Consider the following 23,398-nt stretch of genomic DNA (forward strand, 5'->3'; position numbering starts at 1 on the left):
ATTTTCACATCAGGCAAATGCTGGGGCTGTACCTTAATTAAGGCCACGGCCGCTTCCTTCCAACTCCTCGGCCTTTCCTATCCCATCGTCGCCATAAGACCTATCTGTGTCGGTGCGACGTAAAGCCCATAGCAAAAAAAAAGGAAAAAAAGAGAATATTGACTGGGCAAAACACACAGGGAGCCCAATACATTTCATGAAGTAGAGGAAGAATAAGATCAAGCAGCAGAAGAAGAAGATAGCTTTAAATATTCACAGTGTCGTGCGAGCATTCAACTGAAGCAGATCGTTGATAGTGTTCGCTGTTCTTGACTGGTGCTGAACTGTTCGGAGTGTGTGACGCGACTACGTCCTGTCACTGGCTACCTGTAGATAAGTAATAGAGTGCATAGTTTTAAGGGATGTCTCTAGATAGTGGAGGTGGTGGTTTGGGTAGACCTCCGGATTCGATTCCGGTATCGAAAGAAAACCTAATCCTGGAACAAGTTTCTTTAGAAGGGATGATTGTGGATAAAGATCTACCTAATCAAGACGTTATGGATAGAGGCAGAGTTACAACTCCTAACACTAATACTAATACAGTGTCTCACAATGATAAACCCAACACTTATTCAGACATGCACATAGGGCCGTATATTGTCTATGTCGAATCGGATGATCCTGACAAAAAAATAGGATACCTACACCCTATGGCTTTAGGCAGACTTTTTTATGAACGGCAGATTCCCAACATCAAAGCCATTCATAAAAAGGGCCGAAATCGAATTCAAATTACTTTTAGCACTCGAAAGGATGCCAATAATTTTCTTTCCAACCCTATTCTTGAAGAGAAACGCTTGAAGGCATTTGTCCCTTCCTCCAATATCCACAGAGTTGGTCTGGTGCGGGGGGTAGATACAACTATATCCGAGACTGAACTATTACAGTACATTGATTCACCATACCCAGTGATCAAGGTTCAAAGAATGAATCGCAGATCGTCCAAAGAGGGTAAGACCGAATACATACCTACCGGTATGGTAAAGGTCATCTTTCAATCGTAACAACTACCAAAGACCGTTTCTATCTTTAATGTCATTCTGGAAGTCCAAGCGTTCATTTTTGCACCTCTCATTTGTCGTAAATGCCAAAGATATGGCCATCCATCGACAAATTGCAGAGCTAGGGAACCTCGCTGCGGGAAATGTGCATTATCTCATAACACCCAGGAGTGTACACAGACATTGGTGAAATGCATCCATTGTGACGGAAATCATCCGGCAGGGGATGAAAGGTGTACCGAACATCAGAGACAGAAGGAAATTAAACGGATCATGAGTGTTGAGAATAAGTCCTTCTTGGAGGTAAAAAATTATTTTGCTCCTTTGGAACAGGATTTTAATCCTTTAACATTACCGCAACATTTCCCCTCGTTGGTACCTTCTTCTAGTACATCTGAACCATTAACCCCACGTAAAAGGAAGTTTTCTGCTATTGTAACTAGCCCACCCCGAAAACCATGTCGACCAGGTTTCGATAGAAGTAACTACATGAATTTGTTAAGGGACCCTCCACGGGAACAACAATCTATTCCGGCAATCAGATCTCAGTTACTTTCTAACTCTGGGAATGTACCCCACATTCATAGTTCTACTAGTACAGACCAAGTCCGTTCTGGGAACGGTGTTCCTGAGGCTTCTGTCTCTAAGAAGGGTGAATCTTCTAACGTACGCATTCAGTCTGAGGGGAAATTTCAAGAATTATCGAAAAAATTTGACTTCATTATGAATCAAATGGGACAAGATGTTCAGTGGCGTCATTTACTTAAAGTTTTACACGATGAAGTTATTACTCTATTAACACATCACAAAAAATGAGAATTTTGCAGTGGAACTGTCGGAGTATTCTAAACAAGAAACACGAGTTAATTCAAATTATACAAGTTTTTGATCCACAAATCGTTATCCTTTGTGAAACATGGCTCAAACGAAACTATCACTTCCGAGTCACTGGTTTCAATGTCATACGTTTAGATGGTTATGTTGCGAATGGTGTGTGTATCCTTATTAAAAATAGTATCGATTTCCAAGTCAGAGAGATCAAATATGAAATTCCCAATGTTCAAACAATCGCAATTACTATCAATAATTTAACCGTCGTTTCCTTATATTGCCCTCCTAAAATTAGACCGACATATGACCAATGGAAGAATTTCTTCGCACAATTCCACACGTCCACTATTATTGGGGGCGATTACAATGCCCATAATCCAATTTGGGGAAGTGTTTCTTGCTGCAAAAAAGGCCGGGATATCGAGAACATCATAAATAAATCCCCTCTTACAATTTTGAATGATGGATCACCTACACGGATCACTGCGCCTAATACTAATCCCAGTGCTGTCGATCTGACTATTGCAACTATTGATTTGGCTCATAAGCTTTTGTGGCAAACAGGGAATGATACCCACCAAAGTGATCATTTTCCTATTTTTATTACTATCACATCGACCGAGCTCCGAAAGCCAAATAAATTTCCGAAGAGTGTACGACAAATGAAACATATGGATACTTCCTTATTTCAAAGGTATATTCAGGATAACTTGTCCATTGTCGATAACGCAGGAAATAATGATCAATACCAGACATTACTAAATATTATCACGCTGTATTTAGACACGTACCATCCACCTGAAATTAAATACCCGTCTCAATATTCCCCACACGTTCGTTGGTGGGATGAAGAATGTTCGGCATGTGTACAGCGTCGAAAAAATGCTTTAAGGAAATTCCGGCATGACGGGACAATGGCGTCTTATCTTCAATACAAGAAAATAGCCGCCCAGATCCAAAAATTATTCAATGAGAAACGACGATTGGCTTGGAAAATGTTCACAACTTCATTAAATAGGCAAACTCCTCTTCAAGACGTCTGGGCTGCAATTCGAAATTTATGCAACTCCAACCGCAATAATCCACCCCATAACGACTGGGATAGTACGACTCTCCTTCAATTTTATCAAACTCTAACTCCTGATTATGTCGTACCTCAGCTCCAATATCCGATAACTGGTATTACGCATAAATTTCAAACCTTGCTGCGACCAATAATCCCATCGGAATTCGATGTTGCTTTATATCATACGAAAACCACTTCCCCAGGAATGGATTATATATCCTATCATATGCTTAAAAGTTTACCGCCACAAGCTAAGAATATCCTCCTTCACAAATTTGACTATATCTTGGAATTTGGTACTATACCAATGGCGTGGAACTATTTCGTATTAGTACCTATCAAGAAACCTGGTAAACCGAAATATGATCCAACTAGTTACAGAGGAATTTGTCTAAGTTCTTGTATTCGGAAACTGTTTCAAAAGATCTTACTCAACAGAATAATGTGGGCTCTAGAATATTATGACTTACTACCGAAGTACCAGTTTGCATTCCTCAAAGACCGCAGCACGACAGATGCTTTGAATATCTTATTAGTCGATATATTGTTAGCACAATCCAGAAAACAACACGTTATGGCTGCATTTTTAGATATTAAAGGTGCTTATGACAATGTTCATATTCCCATCCTACTCCAGAAACTAAGTACTATGGATTTTCCTTCCACGTTGCTTAATATCTTAGGACAATTATATACGTATCGACGTGTAAGTCTCCCTCAAATCGCTCATCAAAGCAATTGCCGCTCTGTATCCGTTGGGCTTCCACAAGGGGACATTTTAAGTCCGATTATGTATATGTTGTATACTGCGGATCTTGAAAAGGAAATTGTAAAAACGGCTCGGATACTGCAATATGCCGATGATATAGTAATCTACTGCACTCAAAATACCATAGAAGAATGTCGTCTTACTCTAGAGAAGACTTTAGAATTCCTGCAGACGTGGATGATACAAAATGGTTTAGAGATAGCACCGGCAAAAAGTTCAATTCTCATATTTACCCACAAACGTATCTATGATAAGTCTCCCATTAGATGCGGTGAACAGGAAATCTCCGTCAAGGAAACCGTTAAGTATCTAGGGGTAACGATTGATAATAAACTATCGTGGAAAAATCATATTGCAGAGATCTGTCGCAAAACGGAACAAAAGCTCCATGTATTAAGATCCTTAACGAACAGAACCTGGGGAGCTGACCCAGCTACCCTTTTAACTGTATATAAAAACATTATCAGGTCTGTTTTTGACTATGATAGTCAGTTTATAGATATGGCTTCGTTGGATCAAAAACAGCGATTAGACAAAGTACAGTACAAAGCTGCTCGACTGATTACAGGTTCAATGAATTCGACTCCTACAAATGCTTTACTAGCTGAAATTACCGAACCACCGTTACATTTACGACGCAAACATGTAGCTACTAAATATATTCTCAAGAAAATGGCCCGATATAATCATCCGATTCTTCCCAAGCTGCAGTTATTATCTGAATATTTTGGAAATGGACCTGTAGTACAACACAAATATCCGGCACTCCTGTGGGCTTATGTTCAGTTTATATATCTACGACCTCACGTTGTTCAAACAAGAACGCACCCTAAGTACTCTATCATGTTTCCTGCGACTATACAGTTACCTACTATCATCCGTACAAAATTCGATGATTCCAGTATCTCCGAGAATTTAAACAGACTGATAGCAACTAAGTCATTCAAAATTATTATAGATCAATATAATCAATACATTCCATTTTATACTGATGGATCAAAACATCAAGACACATCCGACGTAGGCGCTGCTTTTTATTCCCCTATGCTGCAATTATCTAAACAATTCATCTTACCCCAATACGCATCCATCTACACAGCTGAAATATTTGCAGTTCGTCAAGTGTTAATATATATTAAACATTCTACGATCCAAAAGGCCCTCATCTGTACAGATTCTCTCAGTGTTCTTCAAGCATTAGAAAATCCTACAAAGGCGGACAATTGGTATATAGAAAATCTACGACAACTATTGTATGATCTAACTATACTCAATCGTTCCGTATTATTTACATGGGTGCCAGGACATTCTGGCATAACAGGCAATGTCATGGCCGATAAACTGGCCAATGAGGCAGCTGATGGACAAGGACTACGCTACCATATTGCACTCCCACACAATGATGTATGGAAAATTTGTCAGAAATTTCTCCGAGAAAAGTGGAACGAACATTGGCGTCAATCTGCACAATTTAAAGGTACACATTTCTACAATATTCAAAATAACATTGCTATTAAACCATGGTTCGCAAAAGGCAAGTACACTCGACGTCATATCACTACTCTAGTCAGACTTCGCTTGAATCATGCCTGTACACCGGAACATCTGTATCGTTTAAAGATTAAGGAAAACAACTTGTGTAATTGTGGTCACTATGTCGGCACTATAAATCATATTTTGTTTCAATGTGAGAAATATCCCCGACAGCAACAACATCTCATTTCCACTTTACTATCACTCGGATTTCAACTTCCTCTCACTATTTCTTGTTTAGTATACCATCCGACAGTTCGCTTAGCTGAGTTACTGACTAACTTTTTTCACGCATGTAATATCCTAATTTAATCTGTACGATCCTGCCTCCCTTATTTGTGATCTGGTCATGTATGTCTATAGTAGTAAATCGCCGTGATAGATCACACTGGCGTGAAGATGTAGAACCCTGTGTCCCCGTGCTAAATCCCTGCAACCTAACACATGTCAACTTGTTCTGTTGTACATATCTGTAGTATTAGACGCCTCGACTATTCCTCATGTCTCTTTCCTACACAACCTCTCCCAATACACTAGTGTGTACTTCCGTTTCCCACTACCCTCAAATCTATCCCTTTTTGTAACAGACACTTTGATTGGTGAAGTTTAAAACAACCCAGTGACTGGACGTAGTGCGCTGCGCAGAGTCCAAGAACAAACAAAGAAGAAGAAGAAGAAGAAGAAGCTTTAAATATTCTCTTTGGCCTAAAAGGAGTCCTTGCTCTGCCATGCACTCCTTGATTATGAGAGTATTCGTGTCAGGCGAGTGTGTGTGTGTGAAAGTAATGTGAATTTCTTCCTTATTTTATTACCGGTCCTATTATTATTATTATTATTATAGTTTCGTCCCGAAAATGCCACCGAAACCAAAACCCGCCCAACCAAGTAAAAAGACTGTTGAGAAGAAGAAAGAGAAGGTCATAGAGGTGAGTAAGGCACCTACCGTGGGCAAAAAAATGTGGTTAGGTTCAGTTGTAGGTTCATGGATGTGACAGTATTTACTATCTGTTAACGTGGTACCCTTCCTTCATACTTTCCTGAGCACCGTTTAGTTCTCGTGGTACGAATATTCTGGGATATCCAGATTTTGTTGCTCTTCAAGTAAATAAAAGAATGGTATCAGCTGTCAAAGCTCTGTTGAACCTTATGCAGGTTATCGTTCATGCAGGTGTGGTGGTGAGCCGTAGTGAAATCGTAACGCAACTGCTGGTGATGTATTGAATACCGCAAAGTCACAATCTGTATCATACATATACAGTGGTAGTAAGAGATACAGTGTGAACTTGTGTATGGGCTTCATGAATACAGTAGCATGGCATGTAATAAATAGGAATTACTCCATTAGTATTTTGGTGATTTTATAATAATTTTTATGATCTGATTTCCTGCATATGACATAATAAGGAGGAAGCTGGAAGAGAGAGGCATGGGTTAAAGAAGTAGTACCATGCGACTTGGCCGTGCGGTTAGGGGCGCGCGGCTGTAAGCTTGCATCTGGGAGATAGTGAGTTCGAATCCCACTTTCAGCAGCCCTGAAGATGGTTTTCCGTGGTTTCCTATATTCACACCAGGCAAATGCTCGGGCTGTACCTTAATTAAGGCCACGGCCGCTTCCTTCCAACTCCTAGGCCTTTCCTATCCCATCATCGCCATGAGACCTATCTGTGTCGGTGCGACGTAAAACCACTAGCAAAAAAACAAAGTTTAAATATGTTACCGTAAATCTATAAGTTTGTTTACTGCCACAACAACGCTTAACATCAAATCGTCCATTAGCCGTTGCGAATAAAGATCTTGCTCATCTTTGCTTCCGAGAAGATGAAATGCTGTGAAAATGTCAATCTGATCACATTCTGAAAATTTGGTGGAACATTTGCGAAGCTTGCAGTCACATACAGGAACTGTAATTCCCGTTGCTTCTATTTGTTTCCCTGTTGGTAGTGTAGGCTTTCCGTTTCAAAATACCACTCTTGTGGACATTGCATTTCCGTGTTTCAGGCATACATTGTCTCTTCTTTCCTTTCCCAAGTTCTACTACAAGATCATCTTCTGTTTTAGGCACATCCATCATATTGGCAATTTTACTTCACCTAGATTAAAGAAAGATGTGCATCACACTTCACTGCACTGATGTTTAAAAATACTTTCAACAGTATGAATAGTTTAAACCACAGGAAAATAATGCTATACCAACAATCTAATCTGACAAGCCATTGTAAGCATTCAACATTGCCACACCAGGAACGGGGGATGGAGAGTGGCAACGAGCACTAGATAGTATTGAAAGGAAATAACTGCTGTAGATATTTCCTTTCACCACCAGCTCTGTAGCAGTGACTATTGGTTCTTCGCATTTCCCGTGATGGCAGTAAGTTCCTTTCATTGCTAGTTGATATAGCTGCATATAAAACCCCTATATCCATAATAAATAGACTTTTCTTAAATGTCACTTAGTTGCCTTCAGTTCTCACCAATTCATTCAGTAACAAAGAATTTAGGCTTGCTCAGAGTCATTTTTACAACTTATGTTCTTTAACTAGTCCCTAACCTCATTTTAAGACTCTCTCTCATACTTGTGTTACTGCTGTGTTGAGTTACTCATCCCTCAGGAAACTATTCTGGTTGCATTGTAGGACTGAATCATCGTTGCTCAGACATTTGCATATACAGTGTATCTGTTCATTGATTTTATTCAGGGTCTTTTTATGGCTTGCTCCGTGTGTCAGGGGAACACGCACTGAAGGCGATAGCCGGGTGACTCATTTGCCGAGAGATATATTGCTCTGAGTGGTGCTGTGGAGCCAGCTAAATAAAAGACCCTGTATTACGAATGCATGGTAATGCATTGGCTACCATCAAAATTGGTAAATTCAATATCTGAATGATTTGTTATATCAAGGATATTTTAAAAAGTAGTGTGATAAGAAAAATACTATTTTGGATATTGATCATATGATAGCCTATATGAAGGGTCAGGGGAAAAAAATCTACAACGTCTACAGTGTCCCTCATTATGGATAGCTTACTATATTTGTAACTTTGAAAATGTTACTAGGTAAACAAATAAAAAGTTACAAAATAATATGCTTTGCATAACTGAGGTTTGAAATGTAGTAAACTGAATTAAGCTCGGTATATCACCGCTAACTGAATTACAGCGAAAAGTTAACTTACTTTATATTCCTCCCTGACCCTATATTCTCACCAGCCTGATGGAAATTACATTCCATTTTATCCAATGCAAACTGAAAATCATGGACAATTTTGTTGTGAGGAGGAATTAGAGAAAAATTCCAGCAATGAAGAAATTAGGCCTACTTCTTTATAGCATCTCAGTAGATTTACTAGCACGTAAAAGAACTCCTGCAGGATTAAATTCCGGCATCTTGGCGTCTCCAAAAACTGTAACAAAGCAGTTAGTGGGACATAAAGCCAATAACGTAATTTTTATTCTTTTTAGCATCCATCCTTTTCAAGGAACCTTTCTCATTGTACTCTCTTATAATGGTCTTCAGGTAAAGATGGCCAGTTAAAAGTGAGTGAAAGAACTCCCAGCTAAGGAATTCATTTACTATTGTAATCAGATAAAGGCAGTAGCCTGTAGGTAATTTCTCATAATCATTGTTATCGCCTGGTTATTGACAGTTCTTTTCACTACTCCAACAATGGCTACAGGTACTCCATTTGGCTGATCTATTCCTTGAATATGAAATGTACGTTTGAAGGGACTTGCCTGTTCATGAAGTGTCCAGCAGTCTTCTCCGAAAATCTACAACCTTGACAATGTCCCCCATTATGACTTTGCTAATAATGTGTATTTGCAGAGACTTTGTAAAAGTGCTATGGTCGGATGTAAATGTTTGTTACAAATTTTGGAACATTTTGCAATTTGTACACCCCTGTTAACTTACTCAGACTCTGAAGTGTGTAAAAAGTCATTGTTCTTCAGGTAGTTTGATGAAAAAGTAACAAGGTTAATTCCAATACATTTTGTGGCATTATTGTACATAGTACCAGTTCATATGTTGCTAGAATTTTTTTGATGAGGTCTTAAAATTAACAACAGACTATGTATAGATTAAAGTCACTTTTTAAAGTTTTTCTTGTGTAAAATGTGAGACAATATTTTAGAAATAATCCACGACATTTATGTTAAAATGTATGAATACAGGTTTATTCAAAAAGAAGGAACAGATTTCAGACATTCGTTTCTTCCAGACTGCAAAAGGTGGAACCACAATTCCAACGTTCCTGGACAGACAAAGGTTTAAAATTTGAACAATCCATGTAGAAGCGCCACTGTTGCAAGTTCCAATCCTGGCCACATTGGCGCTGCTGCTTGTCGTGCCAGGCTGCATTGCTCGCGGCGCGGTGGTGCTTGTCAGTTGGAGTGTAAGCAAATGGCAACACGACAGGAAAAAGCATTTTGTGTGCTGCAATTAGCAAAACTAGGATCCATCATTTGAGTTCAACGTGCTTTTCGCCATCAGTTTAATGCCTCGGCATAAGCAGATTTACCAGTGGCATCAAAAGTTTGTAGAAGATGGTTGCATCTGCAACGGGAAAAGCACGGGACGTACATGCACATCGAATGAAAATGACGAACGTATTTGTGCGGTTAACGAAAGGAGCCCAAAGAAATCCACAACACGAGGAAGCAAGGAACTTAACATTCCTCAACCAAAGGTATGGCGAGTTCTGAAACACTGTCTGCACCTGAAGGCATACCAACTGCAGTTACTGCAGAAATTGCATCCAGACGACTACAACAAAAGGTACGACTTTTACATTAGCATGCTAGATGATATGGAAGAAGGCAATTTTTTGAACGATTAATTTTTTCAGATGAATGCACTCTTCACCTTTCCTGTAAAGTTAATCGGCATAACTTTCGAATTTGGGCAAGTGAAAATCCTATGGCAGTTATTGAAAATGAAAGAGATTCGCCAAAGGTGAACGTCTTCTGTGCCATATATGTAAAGGAAGTTTATGGACATTTCTTCTTCATGGAGAAAACTGTGACAAGACTAACCTATCTAGACATGCTTCAGAACTGGTTATTTCCTCAAATGGAAGATGATTCCTATGACTTTATCTTCATGCAAGATGGTGCCCTGCCTCATTTCTCTCAGTACGTTCAACGTTACCTAAATGAAACCATCCCAGAACGTTGGATTGGAAGAGGAGGAGCAGAAGATAACCTTCATCGCCTTTGGCCTCCCAGGTCTCCAGACCTCAGTCCTTGTGATTTTTATCTGTGGGGTTACGTAAAAGACCACACCCTATGCCTGATGCTCTTGAAAGTTTGCAACATCGAATTGTTGAAGCTGTGAATTCGATAACTAGAGACCACCTGATTCATGTGTGGCAAGAAATGAGCCACTGTTTTGATATTTGTCATGTAACACATGGTGCTCATATTGAAACCTTACAAAAGTGAAAATTGAACTCTTTCTCTTTCCAGGAACGTTGGAATCGTGTTTCTATCTTTTGTAGTTTGGAAGAAATAAATGTTTGAAATCTGTTCCTTCTTTTTGAATAACCCTGTATATTAACCCTAACTCAGATAATTTTCAGCTGTTACCTACCATCTACTCGTTCATTTCATTCTGAGGCTGAACACTTCTAAAATAAAAAAGGGACATATATACAGGGGTATGTAAGTTATGTCTACCCCTTAGTCCAGTTTCCTGATATGGAGTTGGGGATAAAGTGCAACCTCAGTTGATGAGCTAATGAAGATGAAATGAAGGATGATGAATTTAATTGGGGAAGGATATGGAATGAACTGCTTGTAGCCTGTAAGCATTTGCTTGGAAGTGAAAATGAGAAACCACAGAAAACCATTTTCAGGACAGCTGATAGTGGGGTTCGAACTCACTCATGTCCTGAGAACCAGAACTTGGGGTTCGAACTCACTCGTGTCCTAGAAACCAGAGCTTGGCTCCATTAACACGTGTGGGCATCCCTCGGTACATACTTACAGGGGAAATTATATGAAATACTAGCTGTTACCCACGGCTTTGCTCGCGAGGATGTCCTAAGTTGATAAAAATTCATTGTTCCTTGGTACTGCACTAAGACATTATCTGAAAATCCCTAAAATATAAAAACTCGCCTAAAATTTGCATTTCCTTTACCCCAGAAACTCTTTGTAAACCACATTTGTGGCATTGCCTTTTGGGGCTATGATAACCAAGCTACTGGCAGAGCCAAATCTGGAACATGCGACATGGAACTCTACATGTGAGGAACAGCCCTCTTTTAAGTCGAAAAAAGAAAGGGTTTCTTTATTTCTAAGAGAGATTCCAAATACCACTTTTCACGCCTGTAACATTTTAGTTTTTGAGATATAAGTATCCTCATAAAGAGAATTCAACCCCTTCTTCACTTATTTTCGATCTCCAGCTTAAGTTGATTTTCCGAAAATAAAAATTACATGTTTATTTTTAATGGAGATTACAATCCCAATTTTCATGTCAGTAACATGTTAAGTTAATGAGATATACTCTAGATATACTCATTTCGAAAACTGCCACACTCCTTGGCTGAGTGTTTAGTGTTGACGTCTTCGGTTCACATGGTTCCGGGTTCGATTCCGGGCTGAGTCGGGGAATTAAATCGCGTGTGATTAATTTTTCTGGCTTGGGGACAGGTTGTTTGTGTTTGTCCCAACACTCTCCTCTTCATATTCACTCAACACACCACTTTACCAACCACAACAGGAACACACAATAGTAATTACATCAGGCATCAGGAAGGGCATCCAGCTGTAAAACAGAGTCAAATCCACATTTGCGACACAGTTCGCACCCACGACCCTACAGGTGTGGGAAAAGTGGTAGAAGAAGAACACACTCATTTTAAAAATTCACCTGCTTTTTTATTATTTCACCCCCTTAAGTGGATTTTCAAAAAAAAGTGTGCATTTATTTTCAAGAGATTTCAAGTACCAATTTTAACATCTGTGACATCTTCAGTTTCTGAGATATATTTATCCTCATATAAATAATTCAAATCCTTCCTCACTTCTTTTCACCCCCCACCCCCATTTTCTGAAAAAAAAATTGTGTTCTTTTAATTTTAAGGGAGATTTTAAATACCAGTTTTCATGTCTGTACATGTTAGGTTTTTGTGATATATCGTGGATAATCTCGCTGCTGTAAAATCATGGACCTGACGTTGCCATGATTATGGCAGTTCATTTCTTTATCTGATTCCTAGAGCAGGGGTAGTGTGGTGCCAGTATCTCCATAACGGTTGGTTTTAGGGCCTTAAAACATGGTTTTCGGGCCCATAGGGCTTACAGCAGAGTTTTGTTCTTTGCGTCAAGGGGCATAAATTGAGCTTTGTCTTGTCCTTGTATGACACATACGATATTTCGCCTATAATAGCCTAGTATTTTTATATCTCCTCCCATGCCCTCACCCCTTCGAATTGTTTTGAAAATAAAATACAGCCCATGTCCCTCAGCAATAATGAATATTTACATTAGTAAAATAATTTTTAGAATCGGTCCAGTAGTTCCTGAGATTAGCCATTACATACAAACAAACTTTACCTCTTTATATATTTGTATAGATGAATATTATGGGCCGATTGCAGAAACGGTATTTAGACGATGTTTACGGTTAAACAATGCCTAAGTATGGGTGCCGCATTGCAGAGACATTATCACTTAGACACTGTCTAAAACCGATGTTCAACCGGTCATGTTTAAACACTGCCGAGAGCACTGTTTAACCTCAAATGAGAGGAGTGAATCACAATAAGAGGTTATGTACCATGAAATATGTAATTTGTATTATGTTGAGACAGTTCTGGGAAGAAAGGTTAGTCCGACGGCCCCTCTGTGGGTCGCCTGCTGCTAAATCGCTGCAATTTGTTTGACATGCACAGGGAGATAGATCTTAAAATAAGGTTTCGCTTTTCGAGATTTGTTTCTTAACTGACAAAGTGACAGTCCTGTAACTGTCAACTTGAATACAATTCTTGGTAACCGATATATTTTATTATATACATGGGGTAATTTCCATGGAATTATAGGTCATTTCGACTACATACGGTACATATCAGAATTACGTGTCCCGATCGTCAGAAGGCTGTCGCATACATCAACCGGGAGGGATTCACTTATATTTACTGCTAAGTAAACACACATAATAGTGAAAACTAACGAGTAGATTGTATGGGTTTTTTATATATATAATCGTATAAGTTTTTGGCAACTATCAGATAGGATGGAAAATTCTAAATTCCCATGGAGGGAATTAGATATTTTTCACCAATAGAGCATGTCAAAAACATATTAGATGTAAGGCTTTTCAGGCATTTGCTCTGTTAACCAGCATTTCGTCTTAAGGTCTGACACTAGACTCATCAGAGTGGGATGTGTCAGACCCTACACACTGATGCTGAGGTGTATGCAGGTGAACTTATCAGAAGCCCTTATAAGAGGCACAGTCTGATACCTGCATACGACAGATAAATCTCCACAATGGAATCAGATAGGAAAAGGCAAGTGGTGGTGATTATTGTTTAAAGAGGACTGGGGAAGAAGAGCCATGGCCATAATAACAGCCCTAGTATTTGCCTGGTGTAAAAATAGGGAAACTACAGAAAACAATTTTCACGGCTGCTGCTGATTCATTTCGAACCTACGATCTCCAGAATGCAAGCTACATCTATATGATCTGTACAATAAACTTGGTTACACATTACTGTTGCTTCATCTTCCCTTCGTCGAAACTACCATATTTATGAGTAGATTACACTCGCTGTAACAACGCTATAATCAAAGCTACACTTCCCCGTACGGTGGAGTGTCGCTTTAGTGTCGATAATATTGTGAGATTTAATTTCCACCGAAAGCGATACTCTTATATGTTGGCAAGTCATGCTCAGCCATATTTGAGTAATGTGTAGGAAGACAAACAGCTGACTTGCGTTCGGCGCGTGCACTGACGAATTTCATTGGTTGCGACAAGCAAAGAGTTGCATGAAAGATACTTCTGTCTCCACTTTCAAACCAAAATTGAAACTTTAAGCGATGTCTAGTTAAACATCGACTGAACAATGTTTATGCAATGGAAGGTCATGCTTGATTTAGACGTTGTTTAGGTAGACAATGTCTAAGGCTTAAAACTAGTCATCGTTTCTGCAATCGGCCCTATACATTTTGCGGAATTCAGCTCACTTGCATTTCTTCGTTTTGTGGTATTTTTCACAACATTAACATGAAATCTTGGAATGTAAGAACATTTTTACAACCACAGACAGTTTCTCATTTCCGTTTCTTGACTTTTCTGTTGCTACACACAGCGCAGTCCTTACCGTTTCTTTTTTCATGGGCATAAATGAAATGAGTCTGATTTAGATGTTTTAAATGTGTAAAAGTTGAGAATAATCCTTCTAGTTCAACTACATCATCACTTCCACTAACACTACCCTCACTTTTCAAAAAAAAAAAAAAGTGGGGGGGGGGGGGTGGCCATACTTTTGTCTGCACTACCACAGCAGCAGTAAGTGTGAGTTGTCATGGAAGTTAAAAAAAAGCATGGGAAGTTTTATGAGTCCTAAGATAGTGATATTTACCTCTATGCTTCCTCATAAAATGGCTCTACTCAGTAAGCTGTGGATTTTACACTAATGTCACTCCTACACCATGCAGAAGATACATAATTGCTGAAATGGACAATGCCGGCATGTTAGTGGAATGAGATAAAGCATACTAGATAGTGGGTTCGAACCCCACTGTCGAGAGTCCTGGTTTTCCGTGGTTTCCCATTTTCATACCAGACAAATGTTGGGGCTGTACCTCAATTAAGACCATGGCCACTTCCTTCCTACTCTTAGCGATTTTCTATCCCATAGTCACCATAAGCCCTATCTGTGTCAGTGCAGTGTAAAACAAATTGGAAAAGAAAAAAAAAATACTGTTGAGCTATACCCAACTCCTGAGTGGAAAGGGTTAGTAGATTTTTGATCTGAATGAGGTGACATGAAAGGTTATAGACCTGCTAATTGGTATTATAATGTCCAAGCCAGATATACAGTATATTATGCTACTATACTTATTTCATGGCTCTATTTGCACCACCTTGATGACAAGTATTAACAATTTGTTTGAGTTAACAATTCTTGTCGTCCCCATAAGACCTATCTGTGTTGTGCAACGTAAAGCAACTAGCAAAAAAAAAAACAATTCTTGATAAGACGACCATTTTGTTAAATTATGTGTTAAGTCTCCTTAACAGCAGTGTTAACACTTAACATTTGTTGAAGAAACTGGGCCTTAGTCTACTTATCTGAAATGCTGCCAAAAGAAAGGAATCTATTTACAGGGAAGTGAAATTACTAAGATTTTAAAAAATAACAACAACAATGGTTTATGGAAAATGAGATGATTTAACGAACATACTGTGCAAATTAATTCTTCATTAATTAACGCCTTTTATTGTATTCGTCCAGGAAGCAGGTTGTTGAAATTTTTGACAGGTTGGCAGAACTCATAAATCAGTGAATATTAAAACTGTTGAAGAGCTGTGATGCTATGCAAAGGAAAGATTTATTTTGTTTTACAGTACAGTATGATGCCTGGGAATCTGAAGTGCAGATTTTGTGTATTGGTTATTTGTATCATGGATGGTGTTTATTAATTGGAATGTGATCCGTATTGACAGTTAACAGTTACAAAATAAAATGTCAATTAAGGTCAACGTAATCAATACTTGTAACTATAGAGGTAACATGTACAATATTTTATGCATAAGTAGCACAATGGAGAGCTGCCCCCATTCTTGAAGTATTAGGTACTGAAGTTGTTCATCACATCTAACATCCAAAATGTCACAAACACAGACATTCTGAACCCTGTGCAATTTTACATTCGATGTATCAGATAGGTAAATCATTGTACACAGCTTACCCATAGTGATGATTGGAAATATTAGAGCTTTGATAAGTGACTAGCATATTGGGAGGGGTATAGTGAATATTACACTTAAAAGGGATGCATCAATGAAGTTGTCTTTTTCCTAGCACAGCTGCTGTGTGCTCTGACCAGGACAAAGTTCTGTCGTTGTGGACTGTATTACTGTAGGGGATGTTTACTGGCAGGAGAGAATTTAAACTCACAGAATTTAGTAACTTGTTATAGCCAATAGCTGGGTCTTGTAAATATTTAACTGAAGATTATGATTTTGGGTCCACTGAATAAGGCGGACAATGTCTTCGTTGCTGAAGTGCTGTACTGGGACTAATATATGGGTAGAATTTCAAACAGTATTTCAGTGACTGAGCAAGTGGCTGTGCGATTTGGGTCACGTAGCTAACAGGTCGGTAGCCCTGAAAATAGTTTTCCGTAGTTCCCTATTTTCGTACAGGCAGATGGCGGCTGTACCTTAATTAAGGCCACGGCTGCTTCCTTCCCACTCCTAGCCCTTTCCTATCCCATCATCACCATAAGACCTACGGGGTATCTGTGTTGTGCAACATAAAGTAAATTGTGAAAAATTGTATTTAACCTGTACTTTATCATGGAAATTATTTCTTATACACTTGTGGCACGTCTGAAAATGCCCACAGTTTTATGCTACAGTCAGCTGGATTAGAAATGGAACACCTTAGATTCTTTATGTTGCCGGATATTCCTAAGCATTTCCATAACTTTTTGTTCAACTAGCTACCATGTATAAAAGTCCATAATTTTCATGTTGCGTATTGATGGCAATATAATTATTGTAGACAAATGAGGTAATCCACCTAATAAATACAATATAAAATTAGTACTTCAATTTATTTTAATCTTGTACTAGTTTCGGCCTATTAATATTAGGCCATCATCGGCCGTAAGATCTAAAAATGCTTAAAAATCTACAAATAATTGTCAATATATATAATAAAAATAGCATAACACTTGAAAATTGTTCTGATCCAGTTGCAGTTATTATATCACCAGGGGTACCGTTCTGGCTAGCGTATATTGCTATGGGTAGTCGGTCAGAAAGGGAACAATCAAAACCGTTGAGTTGTAATCTTCTTTTTCCTTTATTCATGGAGTCTCTTTAAAAAGTTCCTTTTAGCGTCGACCTCGAAGCTTTTGCTACCATGTGTTTTCTTTCATCCCCACCTAGTAATACCTGCTCCCTTCACAAAGTTGCAGGTCCTCCTTATTGGGTCTTCTCGGATGTTTCTTCTCTCTTCACCAGGTAATCCCAGTGTGGAGATTCTGGTTCTTTCCAGCGCCTCACATTCAGCTGATTCTTCCGCATCGTTACATTTCCTACATACATTGTCTCTTATTACTCCAGTTCTATGTAGGTGCTTTTTAAAATGGCAGTGTCCAGTCAGCAGTCCTACTATCCATCTTATATTTTCTCTGCTGAGTTCCAGCAGTTCCTTAGTATGCTTCTTGTTCGGGCTCTTTATTAGTTCTTTCGCAAGCTTGCATCCTGGAGCATTTTTCCGGTTTTCTATTTGTTTCTTCTGTACCCATTTACCTATGTAAAGTCGGGCTTGTCTATAAGAGATCCCACATACTGGTTCTGGGCCCACAAAAGGTGTTTCTGATCCGTTTCTTGCCAGTTTATCTGCTTTTTCATTACCTTTTATGCCCGCATGCCCAGGTACCCATATTATTTCAACAACATTTGTACTCTTGAGAGCTTGAGGAGAAGTGTATGAGAGTACCAAACAATTTTGGATATAACTCGGACAGCTTCAAGTGCCTTAATGACTGCTTGGCTATCTGTAAATATGAAAATGTTCTTATCTCTGTAGTTCATTTTCATCACTTGTAATAAATCCGAGTTAAAGCGAATTTCTTCTCTCATTTTTACCTCATCAAATATCAGCATCCCACGAACCTACTACACTGGCATAGCAGGGGGAGAGGTGATACTCCCACATGGCGCGTCCCAGATGGCGGTTAGGGGGGTCCTAACCGGCTTGCCGGCGGACTTGTGGGAAATAAAGTACCTCTCGCGGACCAAACACACTATCCCCTGTGGGTGGGGGACGCAGATGAAGAATACACCCACGGTATCCCCTGCCTGACGTAAGAGGCGACTAAAAGGGGCCCAAGGGGCTCTCAACTTGGGAGTGTGGATTGGCAACCACGGGGCCCTTAGCTGAGTCTTGGCATTGCTTCCACTTACTTGTGCCCGGCTCCTCACTTTCGTCTATCCTGTCCGACCTCCCTTGGTCAACTCTTGTTCTTTACCGACCCGACGGAATTAGAGCATTCGAGGCCTAGCGAGTCTTTTGTTTTCACGCCCTTCGTGGCCCTTGCCTTTCTTTGTCCGTTACTTCATCTTTCGAAGTGACGGATCCCTTCTTTCTTCTTCTTTTCTCTCTCTCTTTACCCCCTGTGGGTGGGGGATGCAGGCGAATAATACACCCACGGTATCCCCTGCCTGTCGTAAGATGCGACTAAAAGGGGCGACCAAGGGATGATTGAATTAGAACCATGAAACTACTTTTGATTCGTACCATCATGCGGGGAACACCATGGGTTGCCTGTACTTGCGAGTAGTACCACTATATTAGGTACGAAATAGGTTTGCGATTAGTAGCAGCAAAGAGGCTGGTCTGTGGGTTTCCAGTACCCGTGCGTCGTACCCATGTTAGCAACACCGCGGGTCTGGGTGTTGCCTGTGAGTTGTACCACTATATGAGCGACACCGTGGGTCTGCGTTGCCTGTGATTAGTACCCACTATGTGGGGAACACCACGGGAATACCGGCACCCATGACTAGTACACCTAGGTGAGGAACCTCATCGGTTTGCGTTGGCTATGAGTGGCACCATTGTGTGAGAAACACCATAGGTCTGCGTACCTGTACGAAGTACAGTACTTGTGAGTGGTACCATCTTGTGTGGAACACCGTGAGCCTTTGCTACTTTTGATTCGTACCCCAACATGACAAATACCATGGTTCTACTTTACTCGCAACATGTACCATTCTGTGGGGCCTTAGACATGGATTTTGGACCCCTTTAGACATCAAGCATCCTCGATTCAGGATTATGCTTTATAAGTGGTCCCTTGGTCAGTAATACTATTATTTATGATCTTTTTTTGCGTCTGATCCACTGTTTGTTTATTGTTTTTTGGGTTCATGTCCATCCATTCATTCTTCATGACATTTTCTTATTTTGGTCAGTGGATGATTTTGAATTTTTTGTTGCCATTTCATTTCGTACCATTAGGGGCCGATGACCTCGATGTTAGGCCCCTTTAAACTACAAGCATCACATCACATCATCACAGTATCAGCATCCCTAGGTGTTCTGCTTCTTCTTCCCACTAAAAAACTGAGAAGAGCCCTTGCTTTTCCTTCTATACCCTATGATTTAACTGTGGATTTGTGAAAATGTTATGTTTAAATTATTCACCCAAAAAAAAAGAATAAAAAGGTACGTGGTTCAGAATTCGGTAATTCTCTGACACAGGAGTTAGTGATGTGGGTGAGTTTGAATTCGTAATGAAAGTAGATTCAGTCTTGGTTGGATATTTGAAGCAGCAACCTGCAGATCTCCTTCCAGCTGCAGTCAAGACTGATGCTTCGTACTGATGGTTGCCATTGCGGAAAATGTTGACACAAAGTTGAAACAAAGGGTAATAACATGCCCATGTCTTTTCTTGATAAATAGGGATATTCATTCCAAATCTGCACCCAACAATTTTCAAGAGACTTCGACACAAATTCATTTTGAAGCGTTCTGTCGTGTTCTACTGTTGACAGTGGGCTGTTACGTTCGTATCAAACAGACTGCAAATCCAGTCATACTTAGCTGAAGGTTTTAGGAATTTATCCCCGAATTTTTGACGAAGCTTTTCGAGATGTGCTACGGCAATTCCACTAATTTTACTAAAATCTAACTCATTTTCCTCTAGGAATTCTCCCAGACAAGAAAATATCTCACAGTTACCTTTGTCCACCTGGGTTATCCAAAGGTTAATTTTTCTCTTAAACACAAGCACATTTTTGCTTAGAAAGACAATATTACTATTTTGTCCTTGAAGTGAAATGTTAAGATCATTCGGTTTCTCAAATACATCGGCCAGGTAGCCCATTATTAGAAGCTATTTTTCATCCAGAAACAGATCTGCTAGTGTGGGACTGGTGTCCATTAAGAAAAGACGAAGTTCATTCTTTGGCTCCACAACACAACACAACGAAGGACTCAACTACCAGACAACCAATGTACCTCCATGTGCAATAGAAGCGAATTTTGTGTAGATCCCATTTCTCGCAAATAGTGGAAAAAAGCCAACTGTTTAAAGCTCTTGCTTTCACAAAATTTACTACACTGACTGCATCGTTCAGCACTTTGTTGACTTCTGGTTGTAATACTTTTGAAGCCAATGCCTCCCTGTGTATCATGCAGTGTGTGAATTTTACAGAATTAGGAACAGCACTCCCTCTAGCTCTGAATCTCTTTTTAGTTCCTGTAAATCTCACTGCCTCATCGGTACTATACCAACACAATTTGTCCATGACAGATTGTTGTCAAAAAAAGAAAAAAGGAATTCACAAGAGAGAAAATATTTTTGCCTGTAGTTCTCCCTTCCATAGCTTTACAAAATATAAAATCCTCATGCATTGCATTTTCATGACCGTATTTAAAAACAAGAAGCTGGGCACTATTTACAATATCAATATTGTCATCACGTTGCAGGGAAAATTTTGGCCTGTCATGAAGATGTGGTAGCAATTGATGTTTCACGTCAGAGGCTTTTGTATCAATACGACAAGCCACTGTATCATCTGACAGCGGTATCGACTCGGACATGATTGCGCACATTTTAACGGCTGCAGGAAGTAATTTCTCACCAATAATATGTGGTAATTTGGATTTTTCAAGTAAATAGGATACCTCAAAGGATGTTCTTAGTGCTTTTTTAGGAACTGTTACATGTTTTCCAAGGAATCTGACATTTCCTTTTAGTTGTTGCTCGTGACGCTTAAAAAATTATAGATTTGCTTACACAGTCTGGATGTTTTTTCTGCAGTGTGTCTTAAGTTTCACAGGCTTCAAACTGTCGTTAGCTAAAATCTCCAGACGACGAATGCATTGAGGTTGTTCCTGATTATTCAAAAGAATGCTGGTGTAGAATTAATGTTGCCGGTGGGAGCAGAAGTAGAAGCGGAAGAATAATGTACTTTAATTAAAATTGAATCTCTTCTTTATTAGGACTGAATATTTTCGAAGAAGGGCTAGGACTCGATAAATCACTTCCATGAGGTCTCCTTTTACCACTGCTAATAAGCCTCATATCCATGGTTATGGTGATACTTGTATCAGTGTATTGTGAATCGGGCTAACCACTATTCATTCACTGTCTTTGAACTGACTGCAAAGGCCTAGCTGAAATAGAGTCGACAATGAATCTACTCTGATACGGAAGTGGCGGTCACATTATCATGTGGCTTATTGTTATTGGTGGTTGTTAAGTGTTTGGTAAGGTGATACCGCTGTGGGTGGCGGGTGAAAGGTGTGCTGTGTGGGAAATGTTACTCGCACCTCTATTTGGCCCTTCCCATTGTGACCAAAACTTCGGTAACTTCCCTTTTGTCTGCACCGGATGGTGTAGCCACACTCGGTCGCCTTCCTGGAAATCTGTTGTTGGAGGCTTCAATTCGGTCGCTGGCTATCCTCAGATAATGTCCAACATAATCGTGGATATCGTTGAGCCGATCCATCAACTCCCACACATAGTCCATTGCTGGCTGCTCCTGGTCCGGTGCCGACTGAACATTAGATTGCATTGCAAACAGAGCTCCCTTCCGAAGACCATATTGACCAGGTGTCATGCCCGTCTTCTCATGGCTGGACACTCGATAGGCGATCAAGAAGAACGGGACCCGCTCATCCCAGTCCCTCTGAAACCACCTTCTTGAGATGCTCCTTGATGACAAAATGCTCCACCTTGAGTGTTGGCAGACATCATACGGGTCTTCCACACTTCCAAGCGCTGCAGAACCTCTTGCATCAGCCTTAACTCAAAGTTCCTACCTTGGTCGCTGTTCAGTTCCCTTGTTACACCAAAGCAGCAGAAATAGTTCTTGACCAAGACTTTGGCTACTGCCGATGCCCCTTGGTTAGGGATGGCATAGATCACCGGCCACTTTGTGAAATAGTCCATGGCCAGGAGTAGGTAACGGTTCCCGGCATCAGATTCGGGGAAGGGGCTCTAACATTGTACTGCATCATCTGGCCTGTACTCCTGGTACATAGGCCTCGGCTTGCCACACAGGTGTCACACAACTGGCACATCCTCTTGACATTGTTAGTTTGTTCGCAGAGCGAATCCGTGATAGTTCGACTTATTGAACATATGCGCATGCGCGGTTGGCAACACGTTTGAAACGTGACGAGCTGATTTCCTCTACGAACGGAAGTGGTGGTTGGAGACATCAGCTGTTTTGGTCCACGTGTTGTATTGCCTAGGTGTTGATTGTGTTACGTACTCTGTGAACTGAACGAATTCATTCGGATTTTATTCTGAACTTCAAGCTTTGAAATGGATGAACACGGTAAGATAACGTAAATGATTAAATAGTACTAGTTTGAATGTCTGAAATATATATGCTTAGACATAAATACAGAAGTGGGCTTATATTTATGTAATTTTACTTATTTTGTAGGTTACTTGAGCAACTTCCTGGTATTCCATGGAGCAGAGAGCCCTGCAGTTAATCAGTGTGTAGAAGCACATGAGATAAATCTGGATGAAAATGTTTCACAGAGTGTGAAGTGGAGTAATAACACCACCAAGTTATTGCTTGATTCCTACAAGACCGAGCTCGATAGCTGCAGTTGCTTAAGTGCGGCCAGTATCCAGTATTCGGGAGATAGTGGGTTCGAACCCCAATGTCGGCAGCCCTGAAGATGGTTTTCCGTGGTTTTCCACTTTCACACCAGGCACATGCTGGGGCTGTACCGTAATTAAGGCTACGCCAAGAGATTGAAAATAGAAGAAGAGAAACTAGAAGTGCAGAAAGGGATTTTGGAAGAAAGAAAGGCTAGAAATAGACTAATTCAAGAAAGAAATGAAATAACGAAAATGGAAAGACAGTGCACTCAAGATTTAGCTTAAATGAGTGAGACAGAATTTGCAAGTGCAAAAGGACAAAAAAATTCATTATCGTA

The 23,398-nt window shown here is 39.9% G+C and overlaps 1 protein-coding gene across 1 annotated transcript in view; it reads left to right on the top strand.

Annotated features, from left to right (window-relative positions):
- Positions 1–5,964: 5,964 nt before the first annotated feature.
- The window catches only part of LOC136863415 (zinc finger CCCH domain-containing protein 15 homolog), a 181,782-nt gene continuing 164,348 nt past the window's right edge, over positions 5,965–23,398 (top strand). Inside the window, exon 1 of the mRNA XM_067139825.2 lies at positions 5,965–6,165. Coding sequence (XP_066995926.1) covers positions 6,094–6,165 — 72 coding nt within the window. The 5' untranslated portion in view covers positions 5,965–6,093. The remainder of the gene's footprint in view (positions 6,166–23,398) is intronic.

This window comes from Anabrus simplex, chromosome 2, assembly GCF_040414725.1.
Source record: "Anabrus simplex isolate iqAnaSimp1 chromosome 2, ASM4041472v1, whole genome shotgun sequence".
NCBI lineage: Eukaryota > Metazoa > Arthropoda > Insecta > Orthoptera > Tettigoniidae > Anabrus > Anabrus simplex.